Source organism: Cataglyphis hispanica, chromosome 1 (genome assembly GCF_021464435.1).
Source record: "Cataglyphis hispanica isolate Lineage 1 chromosome 1, ULB_Chis1_1.0, whole genome shotgun sequence".
NCBI classification, from domain to species: Eukaryota; Metazoa; Arthropoda; class Insecta; order Hymenoptera; family Formicidae; genus Cataglyphis; species Cataglyphis hispanica.
The window spans coordinates 7,355,268-7,372,584 of NC_065954.1; the positions used below are offsets into that span (position 1 = coordinate 7,355,268).

Sequence of the window (17,317 nt, forward strand, 5' to 3'; positions counted from 1 at the left end):
AGTTCAAAATTTATATTTTGTGCAAATATATATTATCTTGAAGATATTTATTATCTGAAAAAAATTTTACATACATATTTTAATTCGTAATATATATATATATTTTTTATTTTATCGTGAATTTAACAATTTTAAAAAATGTTGAAAAATAACTTTAAAGAATAATTTGTTTATTATAAGTTTATAATATAAACATAAATTATAAATGTCCTACATGAAAAAGAAATATATATTTATGTAATATTGAATTGTCATTCTTTACTAAACTTAAATTATGGATTTCTAAATCTATAATTATGTTGACATAAAATAGTACATGACATGTTACGCGCAAAGAAGACTTGAGAACTGATATTAAGCGCAAGAATATTAGAATGATATTTTATTAGAGCACAAATTAAAAAATAGCGGCTATAAAAATATCTGAGAGTTTTATAAAATACTTTGTCAGCAAAAAAATCTATTTTGGCGGTAAGATCAACTTTCAAACGGCAGACTTACCGGAGCAGATAAATGATAAATTCTTGCTTGTGTCGAAACGTCGTTGTTCTTACGATGTTTGAAACTTTAATGAGATGACAAAAGAATTTCTCGGAAATTGGTATGCCGAACAAAGATGGATTCATGTCATGAACAGAACGTCAAAAGATAAAGTTAAACTTCAGTAGAATTCCCATCAATTTTTGTTAAAACTTACAAAAAAATGATAAAAATTTCTCTTAGATGCTCAACGATACGTTATAATATGAATAATTTCAGAAAAGTTTATGCATAGATAACAAAATGTGCATAAAATGTGAAATATGTATGTATATGTACACTATATATTTTATACAATTTAATGTTTGTGTAATAAATAAATCAGTTAAATCAGCAGCAGTAAATGAAATAATATTAAAATTAAAAATTTTGATTAAATTATAATTAATAAAAAGATACAATGATAGTGATTATAAAAAGTAAATAATATATATAAATAAATAATAATAATTTCTAATTAATTTGCACAGCAAATAAATTTTATATATTTTGACGTAGTATTCTTTATTATTCTTATATATATAAAATAAAAAGAATTTTACAATAGAAGGATATTTCTTCAGAAATAAATACTCACGCAAGACATTTCATAATTCCATGTATTTAAAAAAATTGAGAACCCTTTGGAAGCTATCTATGTACGGATTTTTTAATACATAACTTTACGAATAGCTCATATCATGACTTCTCTAAAAAGAATTTAACATTAAGATGATATCTTCCTTGTTGGAAATTTCCATAGCGCGCGTTAAAGGATACCAAGTAATATCGTCCGTGGCAAAGCCCCACGTAATATTCTCTCGACTATTGCGTACGTGACAATTGTGTCGCTACCGTTTCCTTGCTAGCAATAGAAGCTAGTGCATCTTGAAATATCTCGCACGGCAATTCATAACACTATTATGAGCCGTTCGACCAAGCTTGACAATTTCTAGAAAGCATTGGCGCGGCAGAACGTGCTTTCGCTCGTGATGAAAATCCGAGCGATTGAAGCCGAAAGAGCCTTTGCCATCGCATTAATTTATTACAACGGATGATCCGATACCGTATTATGAAAACGGTAAAGGATGTGGATTATAATGAGATTGTTCTACCGATTAATAAAGTGACACTTTGTTTAAGACTCTCGTTCACTTGCAAATGCGTTCTGAAGAAGGATCGTTGAACGCAAAAGGAAGTTAAAGTTTACCGCAATTCTGCGGCTCAGTGCCGTAAATCCGTCGGCATCGTAACGAAAGAGACGATCGTGATGTTATATATAGCGTGTTCCCTTTGAGCTTTTTCGGCATCGAGGGCTATAAATTCTGCTCTTTTACTCGATAACGCCTCTTCGGTATGAAAGCATTTCATGCGCGTCGATGAAAAAAAATTTTCTGGCCCATTGCGTATTTTTACAAGAACTTTCCTTTTTAAAAGTTTAGATTTAACGAATTGTGTTAAGTCTATCAATTTATTTTGTGGCGATATTTTATATTGAACAGAATATCCTTTATACATAATACAAATTATTGTATTCCTAGTCAAAAAATAAGTATTGTTTTTCTATGGCAAAATTTCCGGAAATGTGTCGTTATGGAGATACTTTTTTAATACATCAGTAAATTTACATAGTAAATTTACTATTTTTTAATATTTTGTATAAAAATTTTGATTATGTAACAATTAATGTTAGTTACAAAGAAAGAAATTTTTAGCACATAACTGCTATCCATTTATGATTTTTTTCCATTGCGTGGTTTTAATAGGAATTTTTAACATTAGGAATTCTTTTTGTTTAATATGCAAGCTTTATGTAAATACATGTAAAAGTCTAATTACATTAATATTGTTGTAAAGAAATTTAGTATTTGGTACCGAGTAATAAAGCTGGGACTCTAGTCCTGACGCGATGCTTTAATTATTCATGCGTCTTCATATAGTTATTTGTAAACTTCCTAAGTTGTGTTTATATACTCTTTGGTGTGACTAGTAATAACTTTCAAAAGATAAAGTTTTGAAAGATAAAGCGCATGCAAAATAATTTAGATTTATAATACCTCCTCCCAGACGAGCTGCTTGCTAACTCCCGGTCGAAGGTTCATAATTTTCAACTCCGCCGCCTTTAATACACCATCTTGAGTGAACTCCACGTTTGGCTTTCCTTGATCACCTTCAACGGAAACGTTCTTCAAATATCTAGAAAAAGGAAATAATATTTATATAACAAAAGCGTATTATATTACATATACTCGTTAAAATATTGTAAGAAATAATATGTGATGTAATATATATAAAAAAAATTATATATATGTATAAAATTTAAAAAAATATATATATATATATACATATATATTTAAAGAATTCTTGTAATTCACAAAATTATATAAATCCACTAAATAAAGAAAAAATTTCATAGTGAAATTACTGAAAAAAAAAATTCTGCTGCAATTCAAAAAACTTTGCTTAAATATTCGACAAATAAATCTATCAACATTTTAAAAATTCTGTTAAAAGTTACTTGAAAAACAGATCCCCCGTGTTCCATCGTGATTCACCGGCACCTTCGCAGCTCAGTTGAGTGTTCAGGCTGCGATTAATATTTTTCGGATCATTGACAAAGTCCTCGACACCGTAAGCATAGACCTTGATTGCCGTCGTGATCTCGCTTACTAAGCTCTCGCTACTCGTATCGAAGTGCACACCTGCGAGAGAAAAAAGATATCGAACAAGCTCGTTAAGCTGAATTCATTACTGGCAAAATTTATATTGGCTTGCATGACGACCGATTCAATCATATCGGAGATTTTCTGTATTTTTCATCTTTTTCTACCGATAATAAGCGAATGGAAAATGGATGAGAGACTAAGCGGGCTTGTAAATAATTCACGAGACACGGATTTCATTTTTCAATACAGAGATTATTGCTCGTTCTCTTTGATATTCGCAATTTTGTTCGAGCTTGCGGACGTTTACAGAAATTGGATTCTTGAAATAACGGGAGAGCTTTGCTCTGATGTTGCTCATTTATTTCTAAATAAATTCATGATTCCGGTTACATTAAAATTACTCTAGGAAAATATATTCTATGTCAATAAAATATAATTTTAGTTTTTCTCTAAAACAGAATTTCTGCTTTAAGATTTTTTATGAATTTTTAATTCTGAATATTAAAATATTAGATATTTACGTGGTTTAAATATAAAGAATAAATAAAAAATAAATTTTATAAATGCAATATAAAACAAAAAAGAATATAAAAATAATAAAATTTTCTCTTCAATTTTCTAAATTTTTCTGTAAAATGCATAAATCTTATTGTCAATTTTATTTCTCGAATTTATTTCTAAGAAGTGTTCGTTTTGCTTCGCAACACATATAAAGTGTATATTCCTTTTTGAAAGGAATTTTTACGGAAAATTTATACATCGCAAGACGCGCTTCATTCGACCAGATTTTTGTGCGACGATGTGCCACCTGCATTTCCATAAATATTGAAAATATCGACAAGATACGAAAAATATAGATATATCGAAGATCGAAAAATGTCAGATGATTTGTACAAAAAGCAGATTCACTTTTTGTGTTTGACAAAATCAAACGGAAAAATTCAAGTCAACAAAATTTGCGTTGAATGAATATATTTTTAGATATGAGATTCATACATTGATTAAATATTTAGTGAGATACTCATACAAAAAATATTTAAAATTGCAAACAGCTTATATAACAAACTCTTTTATAAAATATTAAATCTTATTTTCCCGTATTATTTGAAACAAACGTGGTTCCGAAAGATGTTTAAACAGCACTTTGGCGATACTATAAAATAGTATTGAACCAAAGTAACATTTTGTCCTGCTCGATTCACAGCGATCGCGTTTAAGAACGCGAAGTGCTAGCATTTTATACATAGTTTACGCGAGTTTACGCACCAGTTTTAGTTCGCAAAAATTCAAACGTGAGAGATTCAACCCGAGTTATGTTATTTCACGTGGCTCACATGATGTGGAATTCGACGAATTTATTTTTCCCTCAAGGATATTCTCGGGAGAATCTCGAGAAAGGAATCAATTTTCCGTCTTCGTGATTCTGGTCACGGTGTGAATAATTCTTCTATCTATTCACTCGAGAACCCGTGAATTCTTCCCGATAAAATATACTGTATTCTGAATGTTAACACATGTGTAACGAATGTATAAATACACTCTTGGCTTCACGCGATTCTCGCGTGCATTCAGGAGAGAAATATGAGATAATATATATATATTCTCTAAATGAATTCTATATCAATAAATCACAAAAATTTATCTTGCTCTCCTCTTTATATATGCAATATCTTATTTTAAATAACGAAAGTTTTATATATTTAACTTTATTATTATATAAATATATCTAGCTCATTTTAATTCTTCTTCTTATTGTCGTTTATAAATATGAATATACTTTATGTCATTCTCTATTTATTAATTTAAACACATAGCTTTTGAAATATGCAAATACTTGTTGTAACGACTTTTAGTGAAAATTACAGCAATTGTGCAATTGTGTAAATTTAATTAAAATTAATTACCACAAATATTTATATATACTATATATGCGGGATGCGGGTCGTAGTTTACTCTAATTTGATAAAGCCAAGGATTTATGCACGAGGAGCAATGTTTTGAGTTTTTTTTTTTTTTAATTTTCCGATCCAATAATCCGCAAATACGTGAGTGCGAAAAATTTTTCTACTCACCCAACATTCCGACAGGAAACTGACTGGGAGTTTGCAGATTTTCGATAACACTTTGCGTAACAACCCACACGTAATTCTCGCCGGTAATTTTGTACTCCCTGGCAGCAGTTAGGATATGAATTGCCTCTTCTCTAGTTGAGTATAGTAGCATCACCCGGGACTCGCTGTTTACGAGCTCCTGGAGATCGTGTGGGTCAGTGACCAGAATAGCGTTTAGTATGGTAAACTTGAATGTGTCCTGCATGTCAGAGATTCTCTCCCTGACCGCCTGTATGAAGTCATCGTGACCAGCTATTTGCGACGTGACGACGCTAAATTGATGCCACTTGTATCTCTCCAGGATACTCAGCATCGCCGCGGTTTGATGTTCCAGCGATGGTGCGAGTTGTAACTGCAAGCTGCTCTGCGATGCCCGCTGCGAACCGACAAAATTTCCACTTTCGTTATGTTTTGCAAATGTCGACGAAACTCGCGCAGATGACATATTTTTTGTTCGAATTTAATTTCACATTTTAATATTATGAAAAATATTTTCAAAGTAAATAGCAAAGACTCGTGATATTTGCAACTGCGCTACTTGTTTGATCTCGTATATTTCAATAAAACTTGATGGATTCCTAATAAAAATTTTGCCCGCGAGCACAGATAAATGTTTGCGTGTTCGACAGAAACATAAATTCATATAAATTCTTTTACTTTTTATTCCACAGTTGTTATACTCACCCTCTCGAGTCCCGAGTTATCGGCGTTCCATGCGATCACAGGAATTCCTAAGTAACCAGCCAATTGGAGAAAGTATTGAGCACTAGCCGTACTACGTCCGTATTGCTCGTAATTCATAAGATATAAGATGGCCGATACATTCACCGAAAGAAATTCTTTGCAGAGCGAGTCTAAAATAGCTGCAACACAAATTGTTCCATTGTAATTAGTAATATAATTTTAATAATAAAAATATACTTATTGCTTTATATTTGATATATATTTCCAAAAATATTCATATTAATTTAATATTAATTAATAGAATCCGAATTATTGCTCGATATCACTATGCGTTAATAAAATTCTTCTTGCAAATTATAGTAACTGAATGAATCGCACAGATCTTTATTTTATTAAGATCCTTAAGCGCATCTTTATACTGAATGCATTATTGTTTAGCGAGAATAAAGCGGTGCAATTTTAATTTTTGCAATCGCGTTATTCTTTTCCATTAAATTCATTTCCGCTTTTTCATTACGCGCACGCTTATTTTCCGAAAAATAAAAAATGAAAAACACCATTGAAAAAAAACATTACTTGAACCATGAATGCAGCCCGACTTGCCTCGGGCAGCGAGTTGTTTGATCAACTCATCTCGTTTTAATGCTACTGTTTCTCGATGCAACATAACTTGAGGTTTTAGTTCAACGGATTTTTATACGTCACACAATAGATTATTTGTTTAATTGAATTTAGATAGAGAGTACAAAAGTTATAAGATTAAATTAACATTCTAGAAAAAAATATGGTATACTTGAATTTAGGCAAACAATAACGCTTTCATTCATATTCCGCATTTTTGAAGAAACTTTTTATTTTTTCATCAATTTTGTCTTGTAAATTAACAATACTTTGATTTTTTCGTAGGACAAATAGATTCTGCTTATTAATGAAAGAATATGCCAAAATTGATTATGCGACAGTGTGTGATTCATTTTATCATGTTTAACTTAGAATTGCATTATGTAAATCAACATTTGTACAAATAACTTCTATTTCAAGAGTAAAGATATGCAAAAGGTGTATATAAAATTTACCAACTGTTTACAGAACCAGTCGTACTGAACCAAACTAGTCGTACTGAATTTTATAAAATAGAAGCAGACTAAAATTTTATAATTAACAGAATGTTAGTATTACTTTAACAATAAGCTTGTGCGTTGGCAGCAATCCGAAATTGTTTTGCTTATGTAAAAGCCTCGTATGTATTTTGAATCTCGCAATCCTTGCATTTAATGGCTGCATTTACTCATAACTGAAAACGTTCTCTAGTCTGGAAAACGCTTGCATGATGTACTGTTTTATGAAGTATGAAGGCTCTCCTACATTTTATCAAGTACTCTAGAGAAGATCGATCGGCGTGGAAAAGTTGATTGATCTTGCCGGGTGATCGATATAGTCTTCACACAATGGATCTCAAATTTTAAAACATCTCGCATAGAAAATGTAGTTTGGACATACGATATTTAGAAACGCAATTTAAAAATGTTTATATATATTTAAAAACTATATTCGCTTTTCTTTATATTATTTTATACTAAGTTTAATACTAAGTTTACTTATAATTAATGTAATACATTAATTATTATATTTTACATTTCTTAATAAAATTTTTCTCGATAAATTAATTTAAATGCCAAGTATGAAAATAAATAAAATATGCGTAATAGTAATTTACTCGTATCTTTGATATCACTGTCGTAAAAATATCCAATTAACTTTAATTTGATTTGTAACATGATTACTGACCAGCATTATTTTAATATAATCAAAACTATGTATATTTACATATATTATCATCAACAAAGCTATAACTATAGCAAATGTAATGAAATAATATTTGCTGCCTTGATGCTCAAATAAATAACATCAAATAAAATAATGCCAAAGAGATAAAATTAGCCATAATGTTCTATATGCAATATTATTAGTAAATGTGATTTGCGATTGTTTTGCTATTAGAATATAAAAGCAGTAAATAATGAAATATAATATATTGTCAAGTATATTTATATTTTCTCTCCCTCTCTCTCTCTCTCTCTCTCTGGTTTAAAAATAATTTTATACAATATATATATATATATATATATATATATATACACATATATAAACGTGTTCTCTATCAACAGTTTGTATAGCTATCTGCAAAATATTTCTGGAATCTTATATTAAATCAAATTAATGAATATATATGGGTTTTTCTTTTAGATGTTACAGAATGTTACACGTATGTAACAATATATTTTAAATTAATGAACATGTAGCTAAATCTAGTAAAGAACCACAAATCGATTAAGGTAAACTCCTTTGATCAGAAATTACCTCGCGTAGCTGAGATGTACTATAGTGTTTCACCGACCATGCGTTCGTAATTTATTGAGATAGAACGTGTAGTCTGCTAAGATAAACCTTGATACAATAAAACCAATCAAATATGCAATGCTTTAAATAAATATTACAATTAAAATAAAATTAATTGCATTATTAATTCAGATAGATTCATATTACCGATTAAGATTATATATATATATATATATATATATATATATATATATATTTATTGCTTATTAATCAAAATAGAATTATATTATTTGCAAATAGCATTTTCATAAATTTTTATCTTTTAATTTTTATTTTAAACATTACAAATATTTTAATATAAATATTTATCCGGATTGCACATTGTATTCTTTTATAAAATTAATAATATTTAAGTAAAAAAAACTCTTAGTCTGTCTATGCATCTATTAAAAAATTTCAATACATATAGTACAACTATAGTAAAAAACATTTTCCAATATTTTGTTTGTTTCGAAATCTATCAATACATGTAGCACAACTATAATAAAAAATACTTTTCAATATTTTGTTTGTTTCGAAATGTATCTGCTCATATTTCTGAAACCAATAAAAGTGCAGAGTTGGGAACGAACTCGACGAACCAAAACCGTTCGTTTTAAACTCTAGTCAAGTGTAATTGACGAACAGATTATTTACAATTCTCGTTGATATTCGGTTTAAACGATAAATGGCTTATATTACTTTGTATGTTTTGCGAATATTAATAATTCCTATTAAAATGGTGGAAAAGAGAAAAGAATTCTGGCATACAGCGTATGGCATTTAAATTGAATGTAATTAAATTAGTAAATTTGAATTTCATCCCCTTCGACAATTGTCAAATAAATTTGCTATTTTTATTTAATTTTATAATACTTGCATTTTATTATTTTTTGTACGTTGACAAATTATAAATTTTTTTCTGCCATACATTAATAAATATTCCGTTATCAATCATAATTTATTAAAAATCCTAATCCTTAATATAAATTTTAATTAACATAATTAAACGTGTAATTTATCAAGATTACTTTCTTGCCTGCAATTACATTTGTAATCTTATTTCTAAGCACCATATTTACAAACAACTTAGGAGGATTTCACCAAGTCTAAGCTAATAACGCACGTGCGTTAGCAAACCAGAAATTGGTCACATTTATTTTGACCAACCATTACAGATGCCAATAACGACAATCCTGATAAATCGAATTGAGCCACAAAGATATTTCGCCAGTAATTACAATATTGATAACGATTACACTGCCGTAATCGGAGACATTAGCTTGGGAATGCTGCCTTGGTTGTTGCGGCTCAACGTTTGTACATCAATAACCGGCTTAACCGCGCTACTAATTAATCAGCCAATTATGAACATATATATTTCTATAGTTATATGTTTCTATAGTTAAATGATGTGTATTTATCCTTTAAAATAAATATATACACGTACAAAATAATTCGTTTTCTTTTTTTCTTATAGATGTGTACAATATATAAAAGCGCAACTTTTACTTACCATGTCTGACCATATACAACGTTATTCTACTAGCAACTAGGTATTCTTCTCAATAAATATTTTGCTTAGGCACAAATTTCTATTAATTCGATTAACTATTTCAATTAAATATTTGTTTAGACAGCAATATATTACTACAATGCAAGAAATTGTAATTCTCTCTTAATTTGATTTACTAAGTGAAATTCTGCGTCCAAAGTAGTTGCGAAAGAAATTAAGTACAATTATAGAAGTATAGAAATGTCATAAATAATAATTATAATATTATTTTTCTTACAGTTGGCAGATTTAACATCATACAACTAATTTAAATCATAATTAGTGAAATTTAATGAGAATAATTAATGAAACAATAGAATCATTGTGTACATTTAACGTTGAGTATCATAAAACAAATGCATTGAAAAAAGATCCTATCCGTTTATATTACTTAATTATTCGTGCTTACCGTTTTCTATGCGAGTTTAATACGTAATAGTTAGTTTATCGTCAATCGCAAGTTTTTAAGTTTTCCTTAATTAAAATCCGTCAGAAGGAAAATTCGATAAATAATGCAAAACTTGAAGGATAAAAGTATGATACCATGGATTACGAATTTTCTCGCCGTAAGATACAAATTAACGACGCAAGTTTAATTGAATGTACACTGGAACGTGTCCTGAGTAAATATCTAAGTCTAGCTGAGTATAGTAGAGCTTCCGTAAACAGGATTCTAATGAAAGTTAACCTAGCAACCTAGTGCAGTAAAACAATACCAGCTTAATCGATAGTTGCTTAATGTTCTTTAAACTTGTTACGTATGCAGAAGCATCTAAATTGTTTAATTTATTTCAAAGATATATATTTAGATCTATACTATACAGAGATATATTTGACTATCTTTTATATTATATTTCGTATAATTTTTTCGAGAAAAGAAACAAAAATAAATTACAACAAAATAGATTTTAATCCATACAATAATGATTATATTTAGCATATATCTCGTATTTCAAAGAATGTCAAAATATTCCATTCTATTCCAAAAATTAATAATGCAATTATTTCTTGTTACACTCTGTTTATCTTTTTTCATATTAGCTAAAAAAAAAGCAATTTAAAATTCACCACTGCAAAAAGGTACGATCATGGTTGCAATATCATAAATATCGAGATTAGAACAGCCAGCGTGCTGTCCAAATATCACATATTGTCCAATATCAAATTTTCCCGCGAAAATCATATACCGAATGACAGCAAACGCGTAAACACACTGACATATATCCCCCAATGTCGACGTGTGTGAGTTAAGCCTGAAATATCGGCATGTCGGGATATCTTTCGGATGTGCGGGAGAAATGCATTGCGCCAATGTTAATTCCGACAGATCGTGCATCACTCCTATGGCGAAACATAGGGCGCAAAGAAATAATTCCCGCGGCGAAATCTTTCAACGTTGTCGGACAGAAAATTACAAGAGGATTCGCATACAGCCGTGTTTGCTTAGCGATGTTCACACGACTTCAAACATTACCGGAATAATGGAAAGAAATGTCACAGAAATGCACACGCGACAGTTAGATTGAAAGTAATCTTTCTCACAGATTTACTCAGTGCTATTAACTTTATAATTCTGTTATCTAACTTTTTATATAATGTCATTATAATACCATGTCATATTGTCAATGTTAATAAAAAAATATGATCGCAAAGCTGAATATAACGTCGTCACATTTATTGTCCACCTTATTATCTCACGATGCTAGCCGAAACCGCGGGCACCATTTATATTCAGAGAGCAAACAACTATTTCTGTCCTCTATTTCACATGAATGCTTATTTATCTGGTAAAGCCCCAAGTCGCTGCAAGTTATAGCGAGAATTATCTAGATACGCATAAATCTGTTAATTTTATCTTCATATTAATTAAGAAAATATAATGTTAAAAATAGTAAAGTAGTAAAGATCGTAGACAAGAAAAAGAAAATACTTACATTATTAAAATATAAACTTGTTAATTACGCAAAATTATAACATTTTAGATTTTATTGTATTATGTATATAAGTTTGCATTCAACAATACATCTTTATATTACAAGTAAAAATAAATTTATTAGTGTAAATAAAGTGTTAAAAATAAAAATAATTATTAAGTGTAAATAAAGGCACAATATTGAAACTTATTTTAGACAAAAGACGAATATTAAGAAATTTATATCATAAGCAGAAACGTATTCTTTTTAAGGGAAATGTTTTTGAAATAAAATTACTTTGAATGAACATTGAATTCTACATCTATATAATAAATTGCAAAAAATTATATATATAAAATATATGTAATATTAATCACACGCATACATCTATCAACAAAATAAGTCCTTTCTTCTCAAAATTCAATTTGCTACGGAAATATTTACCTGTCGGACTCGGTGTGAGCTTCATCATTCTATGGCTGACCTGCAACCGATATTTGTCCAGAAATGAGAACTTAGACTGGCTTTTAGTCCTGGAATGACCTTTGTATAGATTCTGGACGACCTTATTAATGGCCCTACTGTATTCTCGAGCTCCAAAATTCGTATATGGCACTATCATGCTAACAGTGAGATTCTGCAATGAGGTGGTGTTTCTGGTCTTGTTGAATTCTTGATGAGCAGGCTGGCCGATTGACGATTTCAAACGGTTCTTTACGTCGCTGCTCGTGGCGACAAGTACGCCCATCATCAACAGAACGTATAAGTCGCGCATTTTTTTTTCTTTCTCGAATCGCAAATTTGATTTATTGTAGGAAAATATTCACCATTACATTTTGGATGGAAGTCAGATACATTGTCATAATCACCAAATGGCAACTAACTTTAGTCACTATTACGTGCTTTTTTCGTGTTCTCATCATGTCACTGTTTAATCACATTTAAAAGTTGAGTAAGACTCTTCTTGCCACACATACACTTCCTAGACTTTCTCTTGTTACCTTTTAAAAATTTTATTTAATCACATGAGAGTTGTGTGTGTATAATTCAATTGATATATATTTCATTTATTTAAAATTTAACTAACGCGCACGCTTAGCATCACAAAAAACACATATCACAACGAGATAAGACACTTTAACAACAAATCCTTTTTTCAATAGCGTTTATATAATTATTAAACATCCAAAACTGTCAATATATATATCTTTCATGAAAACACACGATAATATTATATTTTAGAGAAGGAAGACAAAATTTGATTCATCAGCACAAGACGAATACTGTGTAGACACTAGACACAAAGATTGAAAAATTTATGAAGCATCGAAAAAATGTTTATCAGATTGTTGGTAATTAGGAAGATACTGAAAGATAAATGAGATTTTTATTTCTTTATGCCAAGCGATAATCTGCAATCGCAAGTTAAAATCTCGAATATATTATGGTTAAGTTATATATGCACTTTACTTTTAAAACGTTTAAACTTTTTATATGTTTTTACGTGTTCAAATTATTTTATAATTTATATAATATATATATTTAGTTTTGCAATTATAAAAAAAAGATTTAATATTTTATTTAAACCCAATCATATATGCTCTACAATGAAATATTTAAACTATTAAAAATTTGAATATATTATATATATATATATATATTATATTGTATGTGTGTGTGTGTGTGTGTGTGTGTGTGTGTGTGTGCGTGTTTGTGTTTGTGAAATTTGAAACATACAAACAATATCATTCACTTTCTATTTTAAAACTTTGCGCTCTAATTCATCTCATTGATTGTCTATCTCTGCGTAATTTAGTTTAATGAAAGTACTAACTGAAATACCTTTAAAATAATTCAATTGTTAAAAATATTTGGTATATCGATATAAAAAAAGCAAACTTTAAAATTAAACACGATTACGTTTTCATTGCGTGCTAATAATTCAACTGTATTCTCAGCTGTTCCTATTCACAACTGTTGCAGTTATTATTTCTTTGCCAAGCTCGAGCAAGATTGGCCGGAAGCAATTACGACGCTTTCAATTAATCGGCTCGATAATTTCGCGAGGATCTAGAGCGTCAGGACCCGCGACTGAGCCAATTATTGAGATTTTCATCCGCTTGATGGAGAGCTACCTTCCGCGGCGTGTAATACCACATTAATTGCTAATTATGATACCATACACTTGCGTTTGATAATCGTGCATGTGCATGTATCTTGGTCATTTTTACTTAAAAAATCCAATAAAATGCAAAAGTTTCCGTGACATTAATAGCTAAATATTATACGTATTCACATATTCATGTTAATTTCACTTACTATATTATTCTAAACTTTCATAATCTTTCTCTTTTTATTAATATTTCTCAAACATGTACATTTTTATTCAAAATATCAAAAATATAACTAAAAGGAAAAATATACCTAAAAAAATATGTCTATAGATAAATATGTTTTCAACGCGATATTTTTCAGAAGAAATCAAAATCTCTCTATCGTCTCAAATGCGCTCATCTATCAGTTTTACGGACAACGTGATATAGTACGATAAAATGAAAACGTACGCGAGAGAATAGTGTTATAAATCCAAGTAACAACGACTCGATAAAGAATAGGAGCGTAGTGCCCCCCCATCACGAGTACATTTTCTCTCCTTTCGCTATATCTATTATCTGTCATAGAATGCAGTATAGAAATCAACGGAAACACGTTATCCGATTACCGAAGCTTCCATTGTTTGCATTCACTCTTACATTCTCTCATTTCTGAAACAACATTTTGTTGACTATTGCAAGCATAAAAATAATACGGAAGGACGTGAAGAAGAGAGAAAAATCGAATTTTTGATCGGAAATTAGCGTTTTTCACGGAAATTTGTTCTTTGTGAAACATATCAGCAATAAGCGAGAAATTTGCATTGTGACATATATTATAGTAGCAAGACGGTGAAATTTTATAATATCGCGCATAAAATTTTGATTTTACAAATCTAAAATTTTGTGATATAAATATGTTTACTCGTAAAATACGCGAATATCTTTTTTTCTTTTACATCATTCTCTAATAACTGTCCATTTTTGATAAAACTCAATTTTACCATCGCATAGTTACTTTTTTTATTCTCGATGAATTGCGGCGTTTTATTTTTATCATAGCTGTCAAGAATAAAAAAGTTTCAAAAAATTCAATTTTATATCATTCAAAAAAATCTTACTAAGAATTTTAAGTAAAATAAATTTAAGTAGACATATTCTGAGAATCATATTTGAACATTTATCGCGACACTAATCACAAGTTATTTAAGATTAAATATATTTATTTGTTACGCGAAATCAACTGTAACAAGAATAGAATAAAATAGAACAGAACAAGATAGAATAGAAATATTAAATGCAAATATTATCTAATTTTAATCTCATACAAAACCTTGAACGTTTTCAGTGCAACGAGTTAAGCTACTTTTAGAGAAATGACCAATGAAATTATAGGTAATGAACAAATTCACGCTCATTCTGCAATAGAAAACCATTGTTAACGGGAAAAAGCATTCGCAAGACTTCAGGATTTCAAAGTGTGTTTCTCGGCAAATTTGAAAGTTATGTCGCCACTCATGGTATCACTGTAAATGTAAATCGATGCCAAAGTTTAGGGAGATAGCCGTGTCGGCTTCTATTAAACCCTGGATTTCGGAAAGACCGAAGCGGAATCCCGCAACCGATGACCACCGATAAAGTTTTCATCAAACTTCTCAAATAATATGGCTAAAGTTCGTTCATGAAACTCGTAGAACTACAACGGCGATCTATTCTGTTACATTTGTGACATTCAAGAAATTGCTGCTGCATAATTACGAAGAACAATGCGCTTAATAAAATCTTAAAGGTTTTAAAGGAATTAAAATGTCAAATAAAAAAAAAAAATTTATTGTGACAAAGATTTATTAAATAAAAAAAAAACAAACACTAAATAAATTATAATTATTTAAATTTTTTTCTATAAAAAGGAAAAAAAGATAAATAAAGTAAACATATTTTTACCTAACGTTAAATACATAAATGTTATGTCAAGTATTTTACATTTTATATCTATCCCGATTAAACTGTACTCGACATGTACGATTGCCACAGCAATCTCACGTTTGATGTGAACTATTGCAAACACAATTTTTCTAGCTTACAAAACGCAATTTCCCTAGATCAGATTGGATCTATCCGCGCCAGAGAAAAATTTCGATGACATGATTCGTAGAACGTATTTTCAGCCTAGTTTTATCGATAATGTTTAATTAATGTTTGATTCTTTATCCAAAATATCAATGTACTTACGAGAAACTTTAAGTACAAAAATAAATAATCAATAAAAAGTTTACAATAATTCTATATTAGTCAATAAGTCTCGGTAAGAAATATCTGACAATGAGATATTAATGAATAGAACTGTTTAGATTAATAAGAATTCAAATCTATATCTAAATGCAGATCACTTTAAACGACTATACAGACATAATCTTGACAAGTTTCAAAATAAATATTGATATAAATCAAATAGTATTACATTATTTTGACTACTAATTATATGATAAAAATTTATCCATCAATTTTTAATCCTATTTCAATGACATGTAATTAATATCGCATAAAAAACATATTCATATAAAAAAACCTGCTCTATTCTCTAAAATTTCATTCTAGAAATTAGTGCAATACATTTCTCCTAAAAATTATATTCTCTGTTTCGTTTATAAAAGCCAATTAATGAAAATAATAATTCTTCGAGAATTGACGTCTCCATATATTCTGTTTTAAATAACGTACTCTGTTTTTTCATAAATATTTTTCGAGAAATTCTAGATATCTTGATAATTGTCAAAGTAGCTCCAAGATGTATCGAATTAGAGCTATTTATGCCAAGGGGAAATCGCCGATAACAGGATTCACGGAAATATCCGGGTAACATTATCCATCAAGATCTCAGTTCGATATCAACCGCCGCAATCAGTTCCGTATTTCAACGTTCTGTCAGAATTATTGATAGAAATGGAACTTCAAACAAAGGGAAATATAGGGATACAGATTGAAAACAAACTTCTGTATTAATAACGCTCGCAAACACGCCTAGAATTGATGTTTTCGCGCTGTGACAGAATTTTGAATTGCACAAGAGTTCTTGAAGATCTATTCTTCTACGTTGATGCAATTTATTGTGAGATAACTATAGACAAAAATTACAATCGTTAATTTCAAAATAAATAAAAAATAAAATTACGAACATGTAAATTGTTATGCCTTCATATGTCATATATAATAAAATAATATTCTACATTTTATAATATGTATTATTTCTTGTGTCTAATATTTTATATAAGAAACAATATATATATATATATATATATATATATATATATGCATCCATACATTTATACATCTACAACTACATATCAAATAACTCTCGTTACAAATATTTAAAACTTTATCTTTGTATAATCTCAGA

At 29.3% G+C, this 17,317-nt stretch overlaps 1 protein-coding gene across 1 annotated transcript in view; it reads right to left on the minus strand.

Annotated features, from left to right (window-relative positions):
• LOC126849725 (glutamate receptor ionotropic, NMDA 2B-like) overlaps window positions 1-17,317 on the minus strand; it is a 153,503-nt gene that overhangs the window by 33,220 nt on the left and 102,966 nt on the right. Inside the window, 4 exon segments of the mRNA XM_050591859.1 lie at window positions 2,577-2,715; window positions 3,038-3,221; window positions 5,258-5,672; window positions 5,981-6,159. Of these exon segments, the coding sequence (XP_050447816.1) occupies window positions 2,577-2,715; window positions 3,038-3,221; window positions 5,258-5,672; window positions 5,981-6,159 (917 nt within the window).